Genomic DNA, 26,236 nt, shown 5'->3' with positions numbered 1-26,236 from the left:
AATGAGTTTTATAAGGGTGAAGGAAGGGCACTAGAACATTCTGAGCATCTATTTACTATATATCCCACAGTTTACAATTTTCCTTATACAGCTGACCCTTGAACAATGTAGGGGTCAAGGGTGCCGGCCCCCCCATCCAGTATAACTTTTGACTCCCCCCGCCCCAACCTTAACTGCCAATAGCTTTCCTGTTGACCGGAAGCCTTACTGTGGTAACAAATAGCCGATCAGCACATTTTGTATGTTCTGTGTATTATATACTATATTCTTACAACAAAGGAAGCTAGAGAAAAGAACATTTTAAGGGAGAGAAAATACATGTACAGTACCGTACTGTATTTATCAAAAAAAAAAAAAATCTGCGGAGGAGTGGATCTGCACAGTGCAAAGCCATGTTGTTGAAGGGTCACCTGTATTTAACGTTCATTATAACAATAATCAGGACAGCACCTATACGTAGTCCTGTCAGATTCACTATGAGGAATGCCGTATATGCCTCAAAAATGCTGCCCCATTGCCATATAGCCTTCAATCATTTATTTCGCTTTACATGTCCACACCAAAAGATTTAGAATAAAATACACTTGAGCAAAGATGTATAAAGGCGGTCAGCGCATTTTTTTTTTTTTCATCTCAAGCTGAGCCCTGGTTCAAGCTACAAAACCTCTGACTTTTCCAACCTGAGCCTCGCATTTATGCACGCGTTCTGTTTTCTCTTTTATCACCTTGACAACAGTAACAGGAAGGGAGTGATCATATGCCATCTGAATCCTGGTCTACACCGACTAAATGCAAAGAAACACTTTCTCCCTAGGAAATGACAGCGAAGTCTCATATGAAGACATCATTATTTTCTACTGAGGAAACAGAAAGAAAAACCACTTAAAGTAAATAAAGCGTGGGCGCTTAGGGTTTTACTTTTCTTTCAAATTTTACATCTATAAGCCTTTGTTCCAGGAAAGAAGTAAAAGTCGTTTTCACCGCCATATTTCGCGCCCCCCCACCCCCAGATTTATAGCAACACTGAACACTTCCCTGGACAGTCCTGCCCGTGTTTTATTGATGGTGGCCACAAGCTCATCCCTGAACACAAGAAGTGGGAAGATGTCAAGAAATAAAGAGGGAGGGTAACAGATCTGAGACTGACTAGCTTTCCTCCATAAACCCAAAGCAAGCAGCTTTTTTTTTTTTTTTCTCAACTCAGCCCCAACATCTACAAATCACTACTTAGGCTTTTTTTTTTTTGCAACTTATTTCCTAATTGAATAAAACAAATTGGAATATGAATACACAGCAGAAGAAATTTTCAGTCAGAAACTGATGCGCTCTTATCTCTGTTTCCAGCAAATTCCCCTGAAGCTCTCGAAGCTTCCGTGGAGCCTGAAGTGGGCAGACACCGGGGTTTACTATTATAACACAGAGCGGCGGTGGGGAGGGGGGGGTGTAGATATAGAAAAAAATGGTGTTTGTTCCAAAAGCAATCGAGGAGAGGAGAGCAAACCACTGGATTGTGTCATTCAATTAAAAACATTTATTGAATTATAGATCATATTACTGGCCCCTACGCTGCTCTCTAGGAACGCAAAGATTTCTAAGCCTTGATTCCAGTGCTTGACGAACTAGTGGTCTAGGACAGAGCTTCTCAAACCTGAATGTGCGTATGAATCCCCGGAACATTGTTAAATCGTAGAAACTTATTCGACGGATCTGCAGCGGGGCCTGAGATTCTGACCAGCGCTAGGCGATGCAGGTGAGGCTGGTCCACAGATCGCACTTTGAATGCGAGGGAAAAGTGGGTAAGGAAATAGAATAAAGTGTTACAGGTACTCGGAAATCTATTTAGAGTACTGCGTGAGCACTGAGGAGGAAATGAGAGTTCAAAGAGGCATCATATAGAAGACAGGTGAGTTGAGACTCGTTTTCCCGGTGATCTGTGGGGAAAGTCGAGGGATTTAGTCGCTGTAGCTCAGCGATTAAACTTTTTTTTTTTAATTTTTTTTTAGTTTATTTTGAGAGAGAGAGAGAGCACAGCAGGGGAGGGGCAGAGAGAAGGAGGTACAGAATCCCAAGCAGGCTCCGTGCTGTCAACACAGAGCCCGATGCGTGGCTGGAACCCACGAACCCAGAGATCATGACCTGAGCTGAGATCGAGAGTAGCGGGCTCAACCACTGAGCCACCCAGGTGCCCCAGTGATTAAACTTTCTAAATATTTTTTAGCATTTAGTTTTTGTTGAGTTTTTGTTGAGAGACAGAGTGCAAGCAGGGGAGGGGCAGAGAAAGAGAGAGAGGGAGACCCAGAATCCGAAGCAGGCTCCAGGCTTCGAGCTGTCAGCACAGAGCCAGACGCGGGGCTTGAACTCACAAACCGTGAGATCATGACCTGAGCTGAAGTCAGACGCTCAACCGACTGAGCCACCCAGGCGCCCCCAGTGATTGTACTTTCTGACCCTCGACTTTCTCATCTGCAAGATAAGGGACTGAAAATGTCCAGATCCTTCAAAGGACTAAAACCAGATGACTCTAATGAGATAAACTTTAAAATCGCCCAACACAGGATCTGTTTGGAAGTTAGGGTGAAATAGTATAAAAGGTTTGATTATTTACTTATTTATTTAATAAAGGCAAAAACTTTATTATTTTTAAAATATTCTTTTTTTAATGTTTATTTTTGAGAGAGAGACAGAATCCCAAGCAGGCTCTGTGCTGACGGCACAGAGCCTGATGCAGGGCCCGAACCCTCGAACCATGAGATCACAATCTGAGCCGAAAGCAAGAGTCGGCGCCTAACCAACTGAGCCACCCGGGGGGCCCCAAGGCAAGGGGCTTTATTAACCCTGTTTCAAACTTTATTTCCAGGTTTATTCAGCTTAACTAGCAGCAAAGAATGAATGCAGTACAAGCCCAGACTGAAAAGAGCGGAAGTGTTCAAGGGGCTTGGGCTTAAAAATAGGAGAGATACAGGGTTGATCACATCTATGAACAAAATGTTAATAAGCAGCCATCATAGAAAATAGCAACTCCCAGTAACTTGCTCAAGTCGTATCTTCTTCAGCAGTTGACTCCATTCAGGGTGCTTCGTTCTCAGAAGCCTCATCACAATTCCCCACAACTTGATCTTGGGGAATCTTTACCTTTAACTTGGCTTGTGAATATATTCACCTCTTCAATATGGTATTGTTTACCCCTGACTCCTTTAAGGAGAGCTGAAGGTTTTTTTTTTTTTTATCATCTGCTTTTAGCTGTTCTTTTTATTTTAATTTTTTTTAATGTTTATTTATTTTCGAGAGACAGAGCATGAGTGGGGATGGATGGAGCAGAGAGAGAGGGAGACATAGAATCCGAAGGAAGCTCCAGGCTCTGAGCTGTCAGCACAGAGCCTGACGCGGGGGCTTGAACCCATGAACCGTGAGATCATGGCCTGAGCCGAAGTCGGACGCTTAACCGACTGAGCCACCCAGGTGGCCCTGTTTATTTATTTTAGAGAGCAGGGGGAGGGGCAGAAGGAGAAACAGAGAATCTCAGGCAGGCTCCGTGATCAGCGTGGAGCCCGAGGCTGGGTTCGATGTCACCACTGCGAGATCAGGAAATCTAGAGTCAGACGCTTAACTGACTGAGCCACCCAGGTGGCCCTGTTGTAGCTGTTGTATGAACCATCTTCTTTGGGCGAGAGGTTGCTTTCCCACCAATGCGCACTGTGCCTGGAGTTAGGCGAGTTTCTCCTGGTTCTTGATGGTTTCTTTCATCTCGATGGAGTGGAACGAGGGCTGTGAAGGGGACTAGGGTTGGTGTTCAGGGGGTCTCAGGCGGGCGGACCAGCTGGGGTTAGGTGTACATACATAGGGACACCTATAAAAGGTTTTTTGTTTTTTGTGTGGCTTTTTTTTTTTTTTTTGGTTATTTATCTTGAGAGAGAGCATGAGCAGGGGAGGGGTAGAGAGAGAGGGAGAGAGAATACTGAAAAGGCTCCACGCTGTCAGTGAGGAGCCCGACACGGGGCTCGATCTCGCAACCGTGAGATCATGACCTGAGCCAAAATCAAGAGTTGGCTGCTTAACTGAGTCACCCAGGCGCCCCAAAAGGTTTTATTAATGAGCCTGACAAATTGACCTACATTTGACAAATGTAAGTAGGTCAACCATAAGAAAACAGCACTTAGGGGTTGCCTGGGTGGCTCAGTCTGTTGCGCATCCAACTCTGGATCATGATCTCGCGGTTTGTGGTTTCGAGCCTGGCACATCGGGCTCTGTGCTGACAGCTCAGAGCCTGGAGCCTGATTTGGATTCTGTGTCTCCCTCTCTCTCTGCCCCTCCCCTGCTCGAACTCTGTCTCTCTCTCTCAACAATAAATAAATGTTAAAAAAAAAAAAAAAGAGGGGGGCCTGGGTGGCTCAGTCAGTTGGGTGTCAGACTTCAGCTCAGGTCATGATCTCGTGGTCGGTGGGTTCGAGCCCCATGTCAGGCTCTGTGCTGACAGCTCGGAGCCTGGAGCCTGCTTCAGATCCAGTGTCTCCCTCTCTCTCTGACCCTTCCCAGCTCATGCTCTCTCTCTCTCAAAAATTAAAAAAAAAATTACAAATTACAGAGAAAAAAGCAAAGGAAAAAACAAAACAGCACTTAAGACTTAACAGCCTCTTATACACATTTTCTCCTATTCAGTCGCTCATTTGTAGGTGGGTGTATGGCTACCCAGCTGAACTACTTGAAAAGAACACCATTCTCGCTTTATGAATACTTACCATTCATAAAGTAGGTCTTCTTTCCCAGGTACACTTTATGAACATCATTTAATTACTTGTCATACCACTTGCCGGCTACCTCTCAGTAGTATGATTACAAGTGCACCACATTAAACTACAGTGGGGAAGGCAGGACCCCACTGGGCGGGGGCGGGGGGATCAGAACCCAAGTGCCAAGGCTGGGACTTCGTCGACCTGTGCTCCTGCTCCCCTCGCCACCTACTTACACGTGAGCACCTGCCCTCACCAGGAAAGCCCCCAAACACTAGAAAAGGAAGAGATTGCTTTTCTGATCATCTTGCTGGAGTTTGCCACTAAAAGCCAAAATGTCAAGAGAGAAGTACATAGTTTAAAGGCTTACTGTGTAAGACTGATTGCCAACCCCTCCAACACGATCTACCAGAGAAGAAAACCCAAGTCAACAGTGAATGACTCCATTTTTAGAACAAAAAGGTTTTCATTACTAAAATTCAAATTTTTTAGTGTTATGCTTTTAAAGGATAAATTAGTTTCTAGAATGGATTTTGAAGGAGTAATCATACCCTAATGACAGTATCGTTTCTTCCTATAGGGAACAGTTAAATATGTCCCTTTTTTAAAAAAAAAATTTTTTAATGCTTACTTTTGAGAGAGAGAGATAGAGCATGAGTGGGGGAGGGGCAGAGAGAGAGACACACACACACAGAATCCGAAGCAGGCTCCAGCCTCTGAGCTGTCAGCACAGAGCCTGATGTGGGGCTTGAACTCACCAACAGTGCCATCATGACCCGAGCTGAAGTCAGACGCTTAACCAACTGAGCCACTCAGGCGCCCCTAAATATGTCCCTTTTAAATGAGAAAAATAAGATTTAAACTCCACGCAGCGAGAATTATCCAATAAACAGGAAGGAATTTTTCTATTGTCTTGTACATTTCTGTCTCCCCCACCCCCCCCCCGGCCATGTTTTAAATGTACATGGAGAAGCTTCATACATAGAAAAAAATGTTATTTTAAAAACTAACCAATCTACAGTTTCAGTACTTTATGGGCTCGGGGGCAGGGGGAGGGGGGAGAGGTTGAGTACAAAAGCTAGTAAATCTGGTAGTAATTTTTTTTAATGTTTATTTATTTTTGAGAGACAGAGAGAGACAGAGCATGAGTAGGGGAGGGGCAGAGAGAGAAGGAGACACAGAATCCGAAACAGGCTCCAGGCTCCGAGGCATCAGCACAGAGCCTGACGCGGGGCTCGAACTCATGAGCCATGAGGTCATGACCTGAGCCGAAGTCGGATGCTTAACCGACTGAACCACCCAGGCACCCCAATCTGGTAGTAATTTAAAAATAAGGTCCATTTGTATAAACCTGAAAGAAATTATATCACAAACAATTCATTATTTTCTTAAATATGAGAGAAATGCCTAATCTTAGTAGATATTGAATCATAAGAAAATGTATCTTTTAACAAAGGAAACATTATATTGGGAATTCCTGAGATTAAAACAAGTTTTCTGCTTCCTTTGCATTTCTCTAGAGTGCTTTGTGTGTACACACACACACACACACACACACACACACAGAGCACACAGCTTGTTTCTCATTAGCATGAGACGGAGATTAGACTAGTCTATTTCACCTTTATCACTAAAAAATATGTGCCATGGTCACATCTTGGCACACATACAAGTAAATGTATGTTTTAGAAGTGCACTTGAAAAATTAGTGTTAAGGCATTTTCATTTTATAATTTTTAAAAAAAGTAAACGCTACCCGCCCAACGTGGGGCTTGTACTCACGACCCTGAGATCAAGAGTCGCACACTCTACCGACTGAGCCAGCCAGGCACCCCAGCCATTTTCATTTTAACAACATTTATTACAAATCACATTTTATAAACACTAGGCATAAATTACATACAAAAGCTAGGCAGAAATATACAGAAGCCAAAACAGCAGTACTGATAACACAAGAGAAATGAGCTAATGTAACGTTTAAACATGTATAACTTAATAAAATTACTAATTTTTCATTGCTAATAAATGTTCATGAATTCAAAACCTATTCACAAATTAAATGTAGGATAATTATTATCAGAGTTTAGAATTATAGAAAGAACAACCACAGCACGACTTATTTTTAAAAACCTTTTCAAACATTCAGAAGTCAAATGACTGTCCTTAAAGACAAATGAAGCTTATTTAGGTAAAAGCTCTCATCCAACTGAAGAATATAAAATTTTAGGCTTTGGTTAATAGATCCTAAATTTAGTGGATATTTTAAAATTCACATCTCCCTTACATGTTATATTCCTGAGGGTTTTTTTTTTTTTTGCCAAAATGCCATAGATAAAATAAAGAAATCAGCTTACAGCTTTGTGTAACATTGTGTGATTTTTTTTTCACATCACATGGGTAATGTGCCGAGGTCATAGCAGGACTGGAGGGAGGCACATGTCACACAGCGGCATGAATACCTAATCATCACGCTTATGGACTACAAAAGAATCTTTCTGGATTATATTTTTGAAAAACAAAAAGTACTGCAATAATTTTAAAGTGTGAATAATGGGGTTGAATAACGATCGCCATTTAATTACTGATCAGAAGGAATACGATTAATTTAGCCTAACTATGGGAAAAGTTAATGCCCTCTGACCACTAATTGCAAAGCTTATTTGTGAATTATGAGCGAAATGATGTTAAACCTGTCACCAATTCTTATTTGCATCTTATGAAATCATTCTGATTTAAGGAGACGTTGAGTAGGTAGTATAGAATGCTCTTACAAAAGACCAAAATGACACAATGCTATGGCTACCACGAGGCCAGACATAGGGGAGGTGGTCAATATTATTAATTAAAAAAAATTTGTTAATGTTTAGTTATTTCTGAGACAGAGAGAGACAGAGCATGAGTGGGGGAGGGGCAGAGAGCGAGGGAGACACAGAATCCGAAGCAGGCTCCAGACTCCTAGCCGTCAGCACAGAGCCCAACGCGGGGCTCGAACTCACAAACCGGGAGATCGTGACCCGAGCCGAAGTCGGTCGCTCAACTGACTGAGCCACCCAGGCGCTCCTCAATATTATTAAAGTGAAAAGTCTTTGCGTTATTTCTGAACATCCACACACAGTTCAATGTAGTAGTTACAAATTAATCTGCAAGTATCCAAAAGCAGTTAACACACGAAAGTACATTTTTAGTAACAATCATAAGAGGGATTTTTAATAAGTGGCTATGTTCAGTCTTGGTTTACCAAAATAGATTTAAATTTAAGGTTCCTTTTAAAAATAGAGCTATGAAAGCTAATTTCCTATTAGCTGCTAAATAAATGTGGTGTGCATGGCAGGCTCAGCCCCTTCACTTCTGAAGTTCACTTCACTTCACTTCTGAAGTTCACTTCACGTGAACTGATCACTTCAGATTACGGCAAACTCCTCACCGCCAGGTTTCCCCCGGAGACTGAATCGGTGTATCTGAGGACTGGGCCCAGGAACGTGGGTTTTTAAACCCGTAGCTCTCCCCTACCTCCTGGGAAATTATTACGGTCAGGTTGATTTGGAAAATAATGCTTTAAAGCAGTCGAAGGAATTTCATCATACGTGAACAGAACTTGGTGAGCGGTGTATCTACTGGCCATCAAATTGATCTAGTTTTTTAATAACCTGCATAGCTTTTCATCGTGACCAAGCATTTCGTACCTAAATGTCACAAGGTTTCGTTCTCATCCTTCTGATAACCCACACAAGCAGGTGATTTCACCTTTCTGAAAACTGCCGGTGACGGGGCTCCTATGCTTTTACTGCTGCATATACCTTTTCTCGCCAAGAAGCAGAAGAGGGTATCTAGCAGTTGTAGTAAAAAAACCACACGGCGTGGAATTTATTCAGATAATCATACTACTCACGAAGTAGTCTTTCAACAGCTATACCGACATCAGTTAGTAGAGTTAATTGCAAAGCTGGTCATCAAATACCTATTTGTTAAAAAAAATTCAATTTACAAAGCATTATCTCAATTCCGCGTACAGAATCTCATTTGCCGTATTATGCAACTAGGAAGCAATTATTTAACCGAATATGAATATGTGAAAACAAATGTGCAGAGGTTCATTCTAATCGATCAGTTAGTAACAAATCTCTCTAAATTAAAGAAGAGGCAATGGAATGTATTCTCAAACGATAGTATGGAGCACTGAGGAAAGTTTAAATTCTTAGGGATTTGAAAGAATATCTAATTAGGATTAAAATGATGAACTGCTAGCCACTTCTATGTCCTAATGACAGTATCCTCAGCAGAGAAACAAAACTGCAAGCTTACTGAAGTGGGCCAAGTAGTTTTTAAGCTGATGAAAACTACTTAACTTAAAATGAACTTGTTGTTGTTGTTCTGTTATTTTTAGTAGGCTCCACGCCCAGTGCGGGGTTTGAACTCATGACCCTGAGATCAAGACCCCCATGCTCTACCGACTGAGCCAGCCAGGCGCCCCCAAAACGAACTGTTTTCGAACCTGAAGTAAATAATGCAGTATTCAACAGTTTATTTAAAAATACGCTTTGACAGTTTTAACATTAGTAAAAACCGCTAACACACAATTTAAAAAGGGCTTAATATCAAGTCCTTGGTTCCATGTTGCACTTCATATTCCCATTTGTATGTCAGCAAAGTTGTAGAAGCTGTCTACATCTCCAGACGCTGTCTCCTTGCTTTCGGATACAAACATCTATTTTAAATACAAAAGAAGCAAAAAAATAAATACCAGTAATCACCAAATTCCAAAGCCCACGTCATCTGCAGAACAAGCTTGCGATTAAAAGAAATTCAAGTACATCATCTATAATATTTAACCAGTATTCTGTAGAATCCATAGAACATAGTTTCAGTAGCTATAATGCACACTGAACTCTTTTAAAAGCATTTTACGGTATAATTAAGGTCTTTGCTTTCATAATACTTCAGTTGTACTTTATCACACTTGGGATGTTACTGTTTTGTAAATATCCAACAGTCAATGTTATGAAAGCCACTGACTAAAGAGGCTTAAAGAACTTTTTTTAAAAAATGTTCATTTATTTTGAAAGAGCGGGAGCGGGGGAGGAGCATCGAGAAAGAGAGAGAGAGAGAGAGACGGTGTGCGTGCACACATCCTCATGTGCATGACCAAGGGAGGGGCAGAGAGATAGAGGGAGAGAGTCCCGAGCAGGCTCCATGCTGTCAGCACAGAGCCCGATGCAGGGCTTGACCCCACGAACCGTGAGACCATGATCTGAGCTGAAATCGAGAGCTGGTCGGTCAACCAACTGAGCCGCCCAGGCGCCCCTATTTAAAGAACTCTTAGTTTCTTCTCTTTCCTGAGAACAAATTCAACACGCTAAAGAGCAAAACTTGAGATTATCTTTCTGAAAGCTGCTAAAAATATATTACTAATTTTGAATAACATATTTTTTAAACATCAGTAGAGCAGTACTCAGTAGAACCCTTCAAAACTCGTTTTTACAAATGTCAGCCAGGAATTAGAGGAGACCTGGGTTCTAGTCTAGCTTCCTCATAGACTAGCTGTATGAGGCTGACAATTCAATAAACCTCTCTGCGCTCATGTTCTACACCTGTAAAATGGGAACGTTGGATTAGATTATCTCTGACTCATTCAGATCTAAAACCTCCAAATCATATAACCATTTTCTCCATTTTCTTCTATTCAACCTAATTACATCTACCCTTCCCCTTTGGACTGTCGTGGTGATAAAATGAGACAAAAGACAATGTTCGTTAAATTATGCAAGTTCAAGAAACTATATGCCATGGGGGCGCCTGGGTGGCTCAGTCGGTCAAGCATCCGACTTCGGCTCAGGTCACGATCTCACAGTTTGTGAGTTTGAGCCCCGTGTTGGGCTCTGTGCTGACAGCTCAGAGCCTGGAGCCTGCTTCGGATTCTGTGTCTCCCTCTCTCTCTGTCCCTCCCCTGCTCACACTGTCTCTCAATAATAAATAAATGTTAAAAAAAAACTGCTAAAAATTTTTTTTAAAAAAGAAACTATAAGCCAAATCAGACAACAAAGCCAAAAATTTCACCTCAGATATTTCTTAAAAAATAATTATATCAGCACTCATTTAATATTCTTATATGTTTGGTCTTTGAGTTCTATTAAGTTACTAAGTCTGAAATCCTTAGCTGCAGCAACCTCATCAACATATCTAGAAACTACCTACCCGTAATGATTTCTAGATATAGCTGAGATTCAATGTTTGATGGAGAATTACTGAAGCAAATCAAAATGAACAGTAAGCAACAGGCTCATCTGTCCAAAGTATATATAATCTTAGAAACGGAACATTTTTCAGCATATCATGAGTTTTCCAAAAAGGAAGGACTTAGACATTTAATGAGATTTTTTTACATTAGAAACTCATGTATTATTGAAGGTCTTGAAATTAGTAGATTCTTATTTTGTAAACTTTTAAGCTATTACAATTTTAATTTGGCAAGGAACAGCCAAAGCTTGGCTCCCAATTATTCACCACAGAGTCTAAAAAATCATGATCTGCCGTTTTTGTTTTTTTTTTTAATTCCAAGCAACAACAGGCATTAAAAAAAAAAAAAAAGCACTATTTGACCATGAGGAAAAGGAAGTGAAATGAAAGGTGTGACTGAAATAGAAACAGTCAATAAAGGGGCGCCTGGGTGGCTCAGTCGGTTGAGCGTCCGACTTCGGCTCAGGTCATGATCTCGCGGTTTTTGAGTTTGAGCCCCATGTCGGGCTCTGTGCTGACAGCTTGGGGCCTGGAACTTCCTTCGGATTCTGTGTCTCCCTCTCTGTCTCTGCTCCTCCCCTGCTCACACTCTGTCTCTCTCTCAAAAATAAATAAAGGTAAAAAAAAAAAAGAAACAGTCAATAAAATCTTGTACCTTGGTCCCGTTGAATATCTCGTTGACAATAAGGTGACACCCTTCTACAGCACCATCTCCACTGAACTCCAAGGCAATAACAGGACCTAGAAGAAAACCCAAGACGTGTTGTCTGAACAGGAATACAAATCTATTTATTTTTTTAAGTTTATTTATTTGAGGGAGAGAGAACGCACGCGCACACACACACACACACACACACCTGCAAACGGGAGGGGCAGACAAAGAGGGAGAGAGAGAATCCCAAGCAGACTCTACGCTCAGTGCTCAGCGGGAGCCCGAGGTGGGGCTCAATCTCACAAACATGTGAGATCATGACCTGAGCCGAAACCAAGAGTCAGATGCTTAACCGACTGAGCCACCCGGGCACCCCTAAAATGAATCTTTTTCTTCTTTATATTCTGAAGACTCCCCAGCCTCTTCCTTGGGAGTAAGAGAAGAGGAAGAAGGAAGTAGACAGATGGGCCATATCACTTCAGCTACTACTTCCAACTGTAATCATAAGGCAGACTGACAGGGTCTCATCACACGATGGGTAGCTTCAGTGCTCGTACAGGACCAGGGTCACATTTTTAAGTGCTGTAGGTAGTCTGGCTTTTCTGGTTTTCATTCTTCTATGAAAACCACAAAAAAAGCCCACTCTTTTAGCAGCACACAAAAGGGTTGATGACAAATATGATCAAAAGCAATCCAAGTCCCCACAAGTCGGCTTTGCCAGGCAGCCGGCCTGGCTTCCAACGCTCCTACTTACCGGCCACGTCGTGGGCCACCAATAAATGACTCTAGGCCAAGTAGGAATTGAGGCCAGGCACCAAAAGGAATGACCACCTGAAAGTGCTTTTCTAGAACCAAAGACTCCCAGTTTTCATTCCGTGAATAGAGCAGTTGTGCCTCCTTGCCCTTGCGTTCATTTGAATACTTTGAAATCACCTGCACTTTAAGTTCTAGCGTCAAGATTTATGATTCAGTTTGGCTTGGATTTAAATGTAGCACTGGAACTGCTGGTATCAAATTATTGGCCAAGGTGGCCATGAGTTAGCCAAGCAAAATGTGTCCTCTGATTCAATTCGTATTTATTCACTTATCACTATGTTCCCTGGTAGAGTGGCTTTTCACCTCCTAAGTACTGTATATGTCCTAACCTCCAGAAAATTGAAAGTTTCTTAAAAAAAGGACATACACCCATTAAACAAATATGGGGCAAAGGAGACCAATGAAGTACTAAGCCATGAAATACTGAGCTGAATGTAGGCATGTGCCATAAGACAAGACACAGGAACAAGGAGAAAGATCACAGCGCCCTGGCTTGTGACTGAATACAAACAACGGACACAGAAACGGCACAACGTCTAAATGTAAACCGCACGATTAGATACAGAGGACAAAGTATGGGTTTTTCGGCATCACAGTGTATAGATCAAGATAGGTGCTACATACAGAAAAGAAGGTTAAGTGGGGAACGTCTGCTCAGAAAAATGCATGGTTCTCTGTCAGGGGCAAGAAATGGAGACGATTAACCTGGAATATCTTGTTGAACCGAAAAGCAAGGAGACTATCAAAGGTCAATACGGTTGTACCAAAAGGACACCGGAGCCAGCCTGAAGGGGCTCCCAGTTGCCAAAGATGGGACACTGTCACAGAAGGAATAACGACTGCAATTTGTATTAAAACATACTGAATATAGAAACAGGAGCTCAAAATGATATTGAGAAAAGAGAGAAACTTCACTGGACGTCACGGTAGCTTGCTAGGGCACCAATTCACTGCTCTGAAAGTGGATGCTTAATTATTTTCCCTTTATTCTGCTTTTCTGATACGAAGTGTATTTCAAGTTAACCAAACAGCTACGGCGTACGAGAAGGTCTGCTAACATCCATTAATATATGCAGAGGAAGTGACATGGTTAGAAAATGATCATTTTGGGGGTGCCTGGGGGGCTCAGTTGGTTGAGCGCCTGACTTCAGCTCAGGTCATGATCTCACAGTTCATGAGTTCGAGCCCCGCGTCGAGCTCTGTGATGACCGCTCAGAACCGGGAGCCTGCTTCCGATTCGGTGTCTCCCTCTCTCTCTGCCCCTCCCCCACCCACACTCTGTCTCTCTCTCTCTCTCTCAAAAATAAACAAACATTAAAAAAATTTTTTTTAAAAGAAAATGATCATTTCATAACTCCTAATAAAAACTGGATCCAGGTGATAATCATCAGTGGTTTTAGCATCCCACAGGGAAAACGGACAGGAAACTCTATGATGACAAGCTAAGGCCATCACCACCTGAACCTATTGATCGATCAGCTACAAGTTCAACAACCAGACATGATATGCCTTCTCATTGAATGCTACAGGAAATAGTACCATCTGTGAAATAGTCTTGCCAAAAATGGAACTAAACCTGAGTTTAAGAAGGCTTTTCTCTGACTTCTGATCTATAAGAACTCGAGAGGAACAAATGAAACAAACCCATGCATACTACAGGACAACTTACCAGGTTTTTTTTTTTCCCCCCACAAGTCAAAGGCATGCAACAAAGAAAAAGCTGATGATAAAAGTAGGGTTTTCAGTTTTTCAGAGAGTGGAAAGTTTGAGTTAAGGTAGAACAGATTATGCTTTTATTCAGGATCACTACAAGAAAATACAGTAGATACATTCTTTAAAGTCAGACATTTATTACTGAAAGTTCCTGTATTCTGTAAAGAGAACATAATCTAGAATTCAGGAACACAGTTTTGCTGGAATTACCCAGGCATGTAACTTGGTTGATTTTTTTTTTTAAAGTAAGCTCTACACTGAATGTGGGGCTTGAACTCAGTCAGGACCCTGAGATAAAGAGTCACGTGCTCTACCGACTGAGCCAGCCAGGCGCCCCAACTTGGTTGATATTCTTTATTTTTTTAAAAGTCCATGCATTTAAAGTGTGCAGGTCAATGTTTTTTTTTTTTTAAGTTTTATTTATTTTTTGAGAGAGAGAGAGCGAGCGAGTGCACAAGCAGGAGAGGGGCAGAGAGAGGAGGACAAAGGATCCAAAGTGGGCTCTACGCTGACAGTCTCAAGCTGATAGCAGCGAGCCCAATGGGGGGCTCAAACCCACAAACTGCAAGATTACAACCTGAGCTGAAGTCGGACGTTCAACCAACGGAGCCACCCAAGTGCCCCAGTTGATACTCTTTAAATAAATTATGATGAACTTCCAGTAAGTGACCAAATAATTTGCCAACAAAGAAACACCAACCAAAAAGGTGGACGGGTGCAGCAGTTTTGATTAACGTGTGTGGATAATCCGAAATTAAACAAGAAACCTACAATACTGCCAGTGTACTTTTTAAAAATTTTTATTTCAATTCAAGTTAACATACAGTGTAGTACTGGTTTCAGGAATAGAACCCAGTGATTCATCTCTTACATGTGACACCCAGTGCTCATCCCAACAAGTGCCTCCTTAGTGCCCATCCCCCATCTGGCCCATCCCCGCCTCCGCCCCTGACAACGCACTTTTTAAGCAGTCCTACTTGTCTAAGGATGGTGACTACAATTACTGTGATTATTTCAAACTGAACTAGGAGGTCAATAAAGATCACCAGTTACCTTTTTAAAAAAGTATTTTAGTGTGAACATGTTATCAAATAGTTGGCAGTAGCTTTAAATCTAAATAGTTGAGCTGTCATGAAAAACTGAGATTTTGAAGTAAGCAAAAAAGATGCCTGGATGTCCTATCTAACACCGTCTTCTATGTTATCTAACATGACCTTGGAATGAATCACTATCATGTCTCAGATTACAGCAATGGCCTTCCAGGTGGTCTCTCTGCTTCCCCCTTAGAGCAACCACAGTGGTAAAAGTTACATTTTAAAGGGATTGTGACATTCCTCTGCTCTGAAACCCCCAGTAAAATATGATCTATATTTGTCTTATTTTTTAAAATTAATTAATTAATTAATTTTAAATGTTTATTTATCTTCGAGAGAGAGAGAGCGAGCAGAGAGAGGAGACACAGAATCTGAAGCAGGCTCCAGGCTCTGGAGCTGTCAGCACAGAGCCCGATGCGGGGCTCGAACTCATAAACTGTGAGATCATGACCTGAGCTGAAGTCGGAAGCTTAACCGACTGAGCCACCCAGGTGCCCATTTTTAATTGTTTTGACGTTTATTTTTGAGACAGAGAGAGAGGCAGAGCGTGAGGGGGGGAGGGGCAGAGAGAGAAAGAGACACCGAATATGAAGCAGGCTTCAGGCTCTGAGTTGTCAGCACAGAGCCCAATGCAGGCCTCGAACCCACGAACCGTGAAATCAGATTGGATTGAAAAGCAAGAACCAAGTATATGCTGTCTATAAAAACTCACTTTAGATCTACAGAATTCAATAAATTAAAAGAAAAGGGGTAAAGATATATGATGAGACACTAAAGAACCAAATGAAAGCTGGAGTAGCTATATTTCAGACAAAGTAGATTTCAGAACAAGGAAGATTATCAGAGACAGAGGGACACTGCATAATAACGAGAAGACGTAACAATCTTAAATGTATATGCATCTAACAATAGAGTTTCAAAATTCATGAGGCAGAATGTGATAGGAACCGACAACAGAAATAGACAAATTCAGTTATTGTTGGAAACTTCAACATTCCCTCCTTCAGTAATTCACGGAACAAGTAGGCAGAAAATCAGGAAGGATATAGAGGAACTGAATAGCACCATCAACCAAACTGACTTAGTGGACATTTATAGAATATTCCACCAAATAAAAGCAGAGTATATATTCTTCCTGCATGCACACAGAATAGTCACCAAGACAGGCTATAAGAAAACAGAAATCATATAATGTGTGTTTTTGGACCGTAATAGCTTTAATCTAGAAATAACAAACACATCTGGACAATGTCCAAATGTTTAGAAATTAAACGATATACGTCTAAATCAATGGATCAAGTAAAAAGTCTCAAGGGAAACTGAAAATAGTCTGAACTACAACAGGGGTCAACACACTTTTTCTGTAAAGGACCAGACAGGAAATATTTTAGGCTTTGTGGGCCATACTGTGTCCATCACAACTAATCAACTCTGCCATTATAGCACAAAGCAGCAAAACACAAAGAATTTAAAGTGTCCAATTTAACGTTTTTTTTAAGTTTTATTTATTTATTTTTTTTTGAGAGAGAGAACAAGCAGGGAAGGGGCAGAGAGACAGAGAGAGGAGGACAAAGGATGTGAAGCGGGCTCTGCGCTGACAGTCTCAGGCTGATTGCAGCGGGCTCACTGTGAGTTCAAGCCCTGCATCGGGCATCGCGCAAAGCCTGCTTGGTATTCTCTCTCCCCCATTCTCTCTCTGCCCCTTCCCTGCTCGCTCTCTCTCTCTCTCTCTCTCTCTCAAAATAAAGAAATAAACTTAAAAAAGACAGAGATTCTCAGATTTATAAAACACAGTGAGTATGCCGTGACTTACATAAAACTACATGTCAAAATTTGTAGGATGCAGTTAAAGCAGTGCTTAAAGGAAACTTTTTAACACTGAATGCGTACACAGTTGATCCTCACTATTCACAGATTCCTTATGTGCACATTTGCCAACTTGGTAAAATTTATCTGTAACCCCCAAATGAATACTTGTGGTGTTCTCATGGTCATTCATAGACAAACACAGAGCAGCAAGAGCTTTGAGCTGCCTGACACCCACGCTCCCAGGTGAAGCTGAACAAAGCGATCCCCTGCCTTGTTTCAGCTCTCACGCCGTAACCAAGTGTCCTTTTCACAGTTTCAGTGCCATGTTTTCCACATTTTGTGTGTGTGTGTGTGTGGGGGGGGGGGTTAATAAGATTTTTAAAAGTTTTTTAAATTTATTTTTGAGAGAGAGAGAGAGTGTGCACGTGTGCATGTGAGCGGGGTACGGGCAAAGGGAGAGGGAGAGAGAGAATCCCAAGCAGGCTCCACGCTGTCAGAGCAGATCCCAATGCGGGGCTCCATCCCAGGAACCATGAGATCATGACCTGAGCCGAAATCAAGAGTGGACACTTAACCGACTGAGCCACCCAGGTGCCCCACATTTTGTGGGCCTTGTTGGGGATCCTGCTGGTTAAAATGGCCCCCAGATGTAGTGCAAAAGTGCTGTCTAATGTCCCTAAGCTTAGGAAGGCTGTGATGTGCCTTTCAGAGAAAATACCTGTTGGATAAGCTTCATTTGGTAAGAGTTATATAGTGCTGTTGGCTCGATGTGAACGAATCAGTAACATATACTGAGTAAGATGTCTTTGGATAGAAACAAACTTATGACAAGATTATGTATGGGTTGACTGACAAAAATGTTGTGACCAGAGATTTATAGAAACTTAACCCCATATTTCTCCTAGGAACAGTACTCACTACCTCAGTGCTCACAGTGACTCAACATAACTACTGTGAATAATGAGAATCAACTGTATTAGAAAAGAAGAAATTATCTACAATCAATAACCTAAGCTTAAACCTTAAGAAACTAGAGAAAGAAAAGCAAATCAAATATAAAACAAGTGAAGGAAGGAAATAATACTTAGTGGAGCAGAGAACAATAAAATTGAAAAGAGAAGAGCAATAGAAAAAAAAATCAGTGAAACAAAGAACCGTTTCTTCTCAAATTACTAATAGCAGGAATATAAGTGGGACATCACTACTGATCCCACAGATGTTAATAAGAATAAAGAAATACTATAAACAACTCTATGTCCATAAATTTGATAACTTAGATTTCTGAAATGAAACAGTTCCCTGAAGGACAAAAACTATCAAAATTCATTCACAAAGAAAAATATAGCCCTAAGTACCCTGTAAGTAAACTAATAAGTAAATAATTTAATAAGTAAATTAAACTTTCTAAAAATCTTTCTCCCCAAATCTCCAGGCCCAGATGGTTCCACTGGTGAATTCTATCACACATTTAAAGAAGAAATGATACCGGGGCGCCTGGGTGGCTCAGCAAGTTTAAGCGTCCGACTCTTGGTTTCGGCTCAGGTCATGATCTCACGGTTCGTGAGTTCAAGCCCCACATCGGGCTCTACACTGACAGCATGGAGCCTGCCTGGGATTTTCTCTCTCCCTCTCTCTCTCTGCCCCTCCTCTGCTCTGTCTCTCAAAATAAATAAACTTAAAAAAGAATAAGAAATTATACCAATTCTCCAAAATTTATTCAAGATCATAGAAGAGAAAGGACACATCCCAACTCATTTTATGACGCCAGCATTACCCTAATATCAAAGTCAGACAAAGATATTACAAGAAAACTACAGACCAATGTCCCTCATGAACAAAGATGCAAAAATCTTCAATAAAATATTAGCAAACTGAAACTGGCAATTTATTAAAGAGACAATCAATCTATCATGATCAAGGGAGTTCATCTCAAGAATACAAGGCTGGCTCAACATTCAAAATCAACAAAAGTCATTCACCAGATTAAATGACTAAATAATAAAAAAAAACATATTATCTCAATAAATACAGAAAAAAAAAACCATTCAACGAAATTCAACATCCGTGCCTGATAAAAATTCAACAAACTAGGGACAGAATGAAACTCCCTTAGCCTAATAAAAGGTATAGATGAGAATCCTACAACCAACATCATTCTTCATGGTGAGATTGAACACTTTGACTCTGAGACCAGTAACAGAACAAGAATGTCTTCTCCTCACTACTTTATACAACATGATAGTGGAAGTCTTATCTGGCATAATAAGGTATAAATCAATAAACTAATCAATAGCATGTCAAAAGGACAGAGGAACCAACCTAAGAGAACTTTCAATGGCTGAAACTGGAATAATTTGATAGTACTGGATTATAACCCAAAGAATAAAGTACATATTCATGTTCCCTACTGATAGAAATAGATGATTGAATAAATAAATGGGGGAGAAGGGACAAATATTTCTTAGAGAAGAATTCCAAACAATGTAGGCAGATACCATCACCTCCAGGAGGTGTAGTTTAATTCTCCTCACCTTGGGCGTAAGCTGGTCTTAGTGACTCAACTTCCAAAGAACAAAGTATGAAAAGGAAAAAGCAGGAACTTTGCAGTGTTTGGGAAACCTGGCAGAACCAAGGCTGAACTAAGGCCAGCCAATGCCCCAGTGATAAATCACGTTGATATCCTGTACCCCCTGATGTGATGCGATGAGAAGGGCACTTCACCTCTTCCCCCCAAACCTCAATCTAAGCAGAGGAAACATCAGTCACACCCAAATGGAGGCACATTCTATAAAACAACTTACCAGTACTGTCAAAATATTTCAAGGTCATGAAACACAAAGAAGACTAAAAGAAACTGCCACAGATTAGAGGAGACTAAGGAGACATGACAACTAAATGCAATGTGGGATCTTAGACTGGATTCTGGAAGAGAAAAAGGACATGACTGGAAAAAAATTGGTAAGATTTGAATAAAGACTACAGTTTAAGTTCATAGTATTTTACCAATGTAAATTACTTAGTTTTGATAAATGTACCACGGTTATGCTAACATTAGGGGATCTGGATAAAGGGTATATGGAAGCTCTCTGTACTACCTTTGCAATTTTTCTGTAAAACTAAATTATTCCAACATAAACAGTTTATTAAAAACACAGCTGAGGGGCGCATGGCTGGCTCAGTCAGTAGAGCATTCAAGTATTTAAAAAAAAATTTTTTTAAATGTTTTTTAAATTTATTTTTGACAAAGAGAGAGACAGAGTGTGAGCAGGGGAGGGGCAGAGAGAGAGAGAGAGACGGAAACACAGAATCTGAAGCAGTCTCCAGGCTCTGAGCTGTCAGCACAGAGCCCGATGTGGGGCTCGAACTCGTGAACTGTGAGATCATGACCTGAGCCAAAGTCGGATGCTCAACCGACTGAGCCACCCATGCGCCCCGAGCATTCAAGTATTGATCTTGGCGTTGTGAGATCAAGCCCCATGTCGGGCCTAGAGCTTACTTAAAAAAAAAAAAAAAAGCTGAATGGGAGAACATATTTGTAAATCTTGTATCTGATAGGGGGTTAATATTCAAAGTACATAAAGAACTCATGTAACTCAATAGGAAAAAAAACCCAATCATTAAAAAATGGGCAGAGGATTTGAATAGACATTTTTCCAAAGAAGACATACAGATGGACAACAAGAACATTAAAGGGTGCTCCACACCACTAATCATTAGGGAAATGAAAAATCAAAACCATGATGAGATTTATCACCTCACACCTGTTAGAATGGCTATCATCAAAAAGAAACAACAGGGGCGCCTGGGTGGCTCAGTCAGTTAAGTGTCCGACTTCAGCTCAGGTCATGATCTCACAGCTCGTGGGTTCGAGCCCTGCATTGGGCTCTGTGCTGACAGTGCAGAGCCTAGAGCCTGTTTCGGATTCTGTGTCTCCCTCTCTCTCTCTGCCCCACCCCTGTTCACACTCTGTCTCTGTCTCAAGAATAAACATTAAAAAAAAAAAAAAACCAAATGTGAGTGAGGATATGGAGCAAAGGGAACCCTTGGACATTCTTGGTAGGGATGTAAATTGGTGCATCCACTATGTAAAGGAGTATGGAGGCTCCTCAAAAAATTAAAACTAGAACTACCATGTGATTCAGCAATTCTACTTCTGGGTACTTGCCTGAAGAAAATGGAAACACCGACCTGAAAAGATACATGCACTCTCGTGATCACTGCAGCATTATTTACAACAGCCAAGATATGGAAACAACCATTAATGTCCATGAATGAAGAAAGAAAATGTGGCATGTTTACACAGACACACATACACAGTGGAATATTACTCAACCATAAAAAAGGAAGCCTTGCCATTTGCAACAATACAGATGGACATTGAAAGCATAATGCCACGTGAAATAAGTCAGAGAAAGACAAACTCCGTATGATCTCATTTATATGTGGAATCTGAAAAAAACAAAAACAAAAAACCCTGAACTTATAGATACACAGAACAGAGTGGTGGTTGCCAGAGAGATGTAGGGCGAGGGGAGGGCCAAATGGGTGAGGAGCTCAAAAGGTACAAACTTCCACTTATAAAACATGTAAGTCATGGGGGATATAATGCCAAGCATGGTGACTAGAGTTAATAATACTGTATTGCATATCGGAAAGTTGCTAAGAGAGTAGACCATCAAAGTCCTCGTCATGAGAAAGAAAATTTGGAACTGCATACGGTGACAGACGTTAACTAGACTTATCGTGATGATACTTTCACAATATACACAAATACTGAATCATTGTTGTACATCTGAAACTAATGCGTTATATGTGAACTATACTTCAAAAACACAGCTCGAAGTTTCTCAGCTCAGACTAGGAGCCAAAGTCCCTACAATGGCCTAGAAGGCCCTCTATCATCGGACTCTTTTACTACTTCTCAGACTTCATCTTGTGTTTATTGAATAAATGAATGAACGAATGACCCTCTCAAACAAAGGAACCCAAGTCTGACTAATCATTAGAGCCATCGGGGACACTTTTTAAAATGCAGATTCTAAGACTATGTCTCAGAAATTTTCGAATCAGTCTTTCTTATGTTTTTAAAAGCACCCTAGATGGTTCTGAGGATTCGGCAGGTTTAGATTTTCAAGATGGAAAACACAATGAATTTTCTCAATTAGCAGTCAAAAAGCTTTATTGATTGAAAGTAAATAATTTGTGGGGCACCTGGCTGGCTCAATCGGTTAGGCGTCCGACTCTTGATTTCGGCTCAGGGCATGATCTCAGGTTCATGAGTTCGAGACCAGTGTTGGGCTCTGCGCTGACAGTGCAGAGCCTGCTTGGGATTCTCTCTCTCCCTGCCCCTCCTCTGCTTGCTTGCTCACTGTCTCTCTCAAAATAAATAAACATTAAAAAAAAAAAAAGAAAGAAAGTGAGTAACTGCTTTAACTGGAGAGGAAGATTTAGAGACTCTGAGGTGCAAGGTACTTGAAATAAAAGTGAATTTTCTGGGAAAAAAAAAAGTTTGCCCTTGGCTCAGAAGAGTGGTTTGCAACTGGGAGAGATTTTACCCCCCAAGGGGCATTTGGTGATATCTAGAAACATTTTTGGTTGCCACAACTGGGGGTGTGTGCTCCTGGCATCTGGGGGGTAGAGGCCTGGGGTGCTGTTAAACACCGCATAATGCACAGGACAGCCCCCCACCCAGTTATCCGTCCTAAAATGTCAGTAATGCTGAGGTTGAGAAACCCTCCTTAGGATGATTGATGGTCACTTTTAGATAAGGACCCAATCCACCCAAGTCCTGCTGGAATATTTCCACTGACAAGCCTGCTCCCTGTTCCATATCAGTCAATGCAATATTGGGCAGCCAAAAATTTTCCCCCAGTATTTTATTTTGAAAAATTCCAAACAATATAGAAAAGTTGGAAGAATAATATAAAACATCCATTTGCTCTTCAAATGTTAACACCCATCAAATGTTAACATTTGGCCCCATTTGCTTTCTCACACGCTACACCCACGCTGTTTTTGTTTTGCAGCCATTTGAAGAGTGGACATGATGACAGGACGTCATGACACTTCAGCACAAATCTCCCACATGACTACAATATCATTACCATACTTAAGAATACTAACAGTAATTCCATAATATTATCTCCAAACTTCCTGAGGTTTCCCCAAGATGTCTTTTATAGCTTTATAGTTCACCCCATCCCAATCCAAGTTCCAATTAAGTTTTATTCATTGTATTTAGTTGTTATGTTCCTTTTAATCCACAATGGTCCCCCATCATTTTTGTTTCCCAGGACATTATCTGAAGAGCGCTAACCAGTCGTCCTGTAGAATGTCTTCTTTTTAAGATTTGAATCATTATTTTCTCATAGTGTCATTTAACATGTCCCTAGATTTCCGTCCTTTCAGATAAACTAGCAATTAAGTCTTGATTGGGTTGAAGTTATTTTTGGGATGAGCTCATCACAGGTGATGCTGTGACTTTCTTATTGCATCGCATCAGAAGAAACACAATGTCAGGCTGTCCTGCCCTCAGTGATGCTAAGTTTGATGGGAGTGATTACCAAATCTCTGCTGTAATAGTACATTTCCCTTTTGAATGAGAATGTATAAATATCCTATTTATTAGCAACTTTTACCCCAACAGTTTTAGCACCCACTGATAATCTTTATCTGAATTAATTATTACCTTGGGGATTGGATGATGGTGATTTTGAAAGTTTATCACTCCTTCTACATTTATTAGTTCATAGTATTCTGTAAAGTGGAGAAGAGGTTTCCTTTTATTTCCTCCTCCCCCCTTTTTCATCATCACTATGGATACATGGATTTCTTTTTTTTTTTAATGTTTATTTATTATTGAGCGATGGAGAGATAGAGCATGAGCAGGGGAAGAAAAGAGAGAGGAGACACAGAATCCGAAGCAGGCTCCAGGCTCTGAGCTGTCCGCACAGAGCCCGATGCGGGCTCGAACTCACAAACCGCGAGATCATGACCTGAGCCAAAGTTGGATGCTCAACCGACTGAGCCACCCAGGCGCCCCAGGATACATGGATTTCTGTTGTTAAATCAATTCCGTTCATTATCCTTTGTGATGCCCAAATTATACCAAGTTTGGCCAGTGGAAAGGGATTTAAGTTGGCTCCCGTGACCTGGCATGACCTCGTTAGTCTGTGAGTACTTCCTATGGGTATCTCTGGTTTTAAAAGTTATTTATATGATGTTTATTTGCTGAAATTCCTGTAACATCTGCCCATTGGTTTTAGTTCTTTTGTTTAGTCCTTTTATTTCTTCCATGTGGAATGTTGTGTTACTTAAGCACAAATATTACACTCGGGGTTGGAGCATTTCTATTAAATCACTCCACTAACATCTCATGAGCACATAAATCGTTAATGTAGACCTGCCCATATACTCACTTCATCCCTAATCTCACACTTTAGGATGTCCATTACAATTATTGGCTCAATTTCTTTTTTAATGTTTATTTATTTTTGACAGAGAGCGAGTGAACATGAGCAGGGGACGGGCAGAGAGAGAAGGAGACAGGATCCGAAGCAGGCTCTGCATTGACAGCAGCAGGCCTGATGTGGGGCTCGAGCTCACGAACCATGAGATCATGACCTAAGCCGAAGTCAGATGCTCAACCGACTGAGCCACCCAGGTGCCCCTGCTGATTCAATTTCTGAAACCTGCTGAGAGTTTAAAGGCTTGTTTTCAAGGTTCCATCAGAATGCTCCCATGTCAAAATAGTTGCATCAAAGGAACTAGGACATCTGTACTCTGAAAGCTATAAAACACTGATGAAAGAAATTGAAGATGAAACAAAGAAATGGAGAAATATGCCATGCTCATGAACTGGAATAACCAATATAATATTGTTAAAATGTCCATACTACTCAAAGAAATCTACAGATTTAATACAATCCCTATTAAACACTAACAACATTTTTCACAGAAACTAGATTAATCTTAAAATGTGTATGAAACCACAAAAGACCCTGAATGGCCAAAGCAATCCTGAAAAAGAAGAAGAGTGGCACCTAGCTGGTTCAGTCAGAGGAGCATGCGACTCTTGATCTCGGGGTCATGAGTTCAAGCCCCATGTGGGATGTAGAGATGACTTAAATAAATAAAACTTAAAAAAAAGAAAAAGGTGAATACAGCTGGAGGTATCTCAATCTCAGATTTCAAGATATACTACAAAGCTATAGATAATCAAAACAGTATGGTACTGGCACAAAAATAGACACACAGATCAATGGAATAGAGTCCAGAAATAAACCCATGCTTATATAGTCAATTAATCTATGACAAAGAAAGCAAGAATATACAATGGGGAAAAGACAGTCTCTTCAAATAGTGTTGGGAAAAGCGGACAGCTACATGCAAAAGAATGAAACTGGACCACTTTCTTTTTTTTTAATTTTTTTGAAATGTTTTATTTATTTTTGAAGGAGAGAGAGAGAGAGACAGAGCATGAGCAGGGGAGGCAGAGAGAGAGAGAGGGAGACACAGAATTCGAAGCAGGCTCCAGGCTCTAAGCTGTCAGCACAGAACCAGATGCGGGGCTCCAACTCACAAACCGTGAGATCATGACCTGAGCCGAAGTTGGATGCTTAACCGACTGAGCCACCCAGGCGCCCCAGAAACTGGACCACTTTCTTACACCATACACAAAAATAAACTCAAAGTGGATTAAAGACCTAAATGTGAGACCTGAAACTATAAAACTAGTAGAAGACATAGGCAGTCATTTCTTTGACATCAGCCATAGAAACATTTTTCTAGGTGTGTTTCCTCAGGCAAGAAAAACAAAAGCAACAAAGTAAAAAGACAGCCTACTGAATGAGAGGAGATGTTTGCAGATGAATATCTGATAAGGGGCTAATATCCAAAATATATAAAGTTCCTATGCAACTCAACAGCAAAAAGTGAAATAACCCAATTAAAAATGTACAGAGGACCTGAACAGACATTTTTCCAAAGAGGACATACAGATGACCAACAGACACATGAAAAGATGCTCAATATCACTGATCATCAGGAAAACGCAAATTAAAACCACAATGAGATATCACCTTACACCTGTCAGAATGGCTAAAATCGAAAGCACAAGAAATAAGCATTGGTGAGGATGTGGGGAAAAAGGAACCCTCAGGCACTGTTGGTGGAAAGCAAACTGGTATAGC

The 26,236-nt window shown here is 41.0% G+C and overlaps 1 protein-coding gene and 1 non-coding gene across 2 annotated transcripts in view; both read right to left on the bottom strand.

Annotated features, from left to right (window-relative positions):
- Positions 1 to 7,114: 7,114 nt before the first annotated feature.
- LOC122235630 lies at positions 7,115 to 7,218 on the bottom strand. Its single transcript, XR_006213670.1, has one exon. It is a non-coding gene; the product is annotated as a small nucleolar RNA U13 (small nucleolar RNA).
- Positions 7,219 to 7,718: 500 nt separating this feature from the next.
- The window catches only part of RP2 (RP2 activator of ARL3 GTPase), a 48,453-nt gene continuing 29,935 nt past the window's right edge, over positions 7,719 to 26,236 (bottom strand). The window contains exons 4-5 of the mRNA XM_042974184.1: positions 11,617 to 11,702; positions 7,719 to 9,432 (exon numbers count right to left, since the gene is read on the bottom strand). Of these exons, the coding sequence (XP_042830118.1) occupies positions 9,349 to 9,432; positions 11,617 to 11,702 (170 nt within the window). The 3' untranslated portion in view covers positions 7,719 to 9,348. The remainder of the gene's footprint in view (positions 9,433 to 11,616; positions 11,703 to 26,236) is intronic.

This window comes from Panthera tigris, chromosome X (genome assembly GCF_018350195.1).
Source record: "Panthera tigris isolate Pti1 chromosome X, P.tigris_Pti1_mat1.1, whole genome shotgun sequence".
NCBI lineage: Eukaryota > Metazoa > Chordata > Mammalia > Carnivora > Felidae > Panthera > Panthera tigris.
This window is presented reverse-complemented; position numbering and strand designations above follow the sequence as displayed.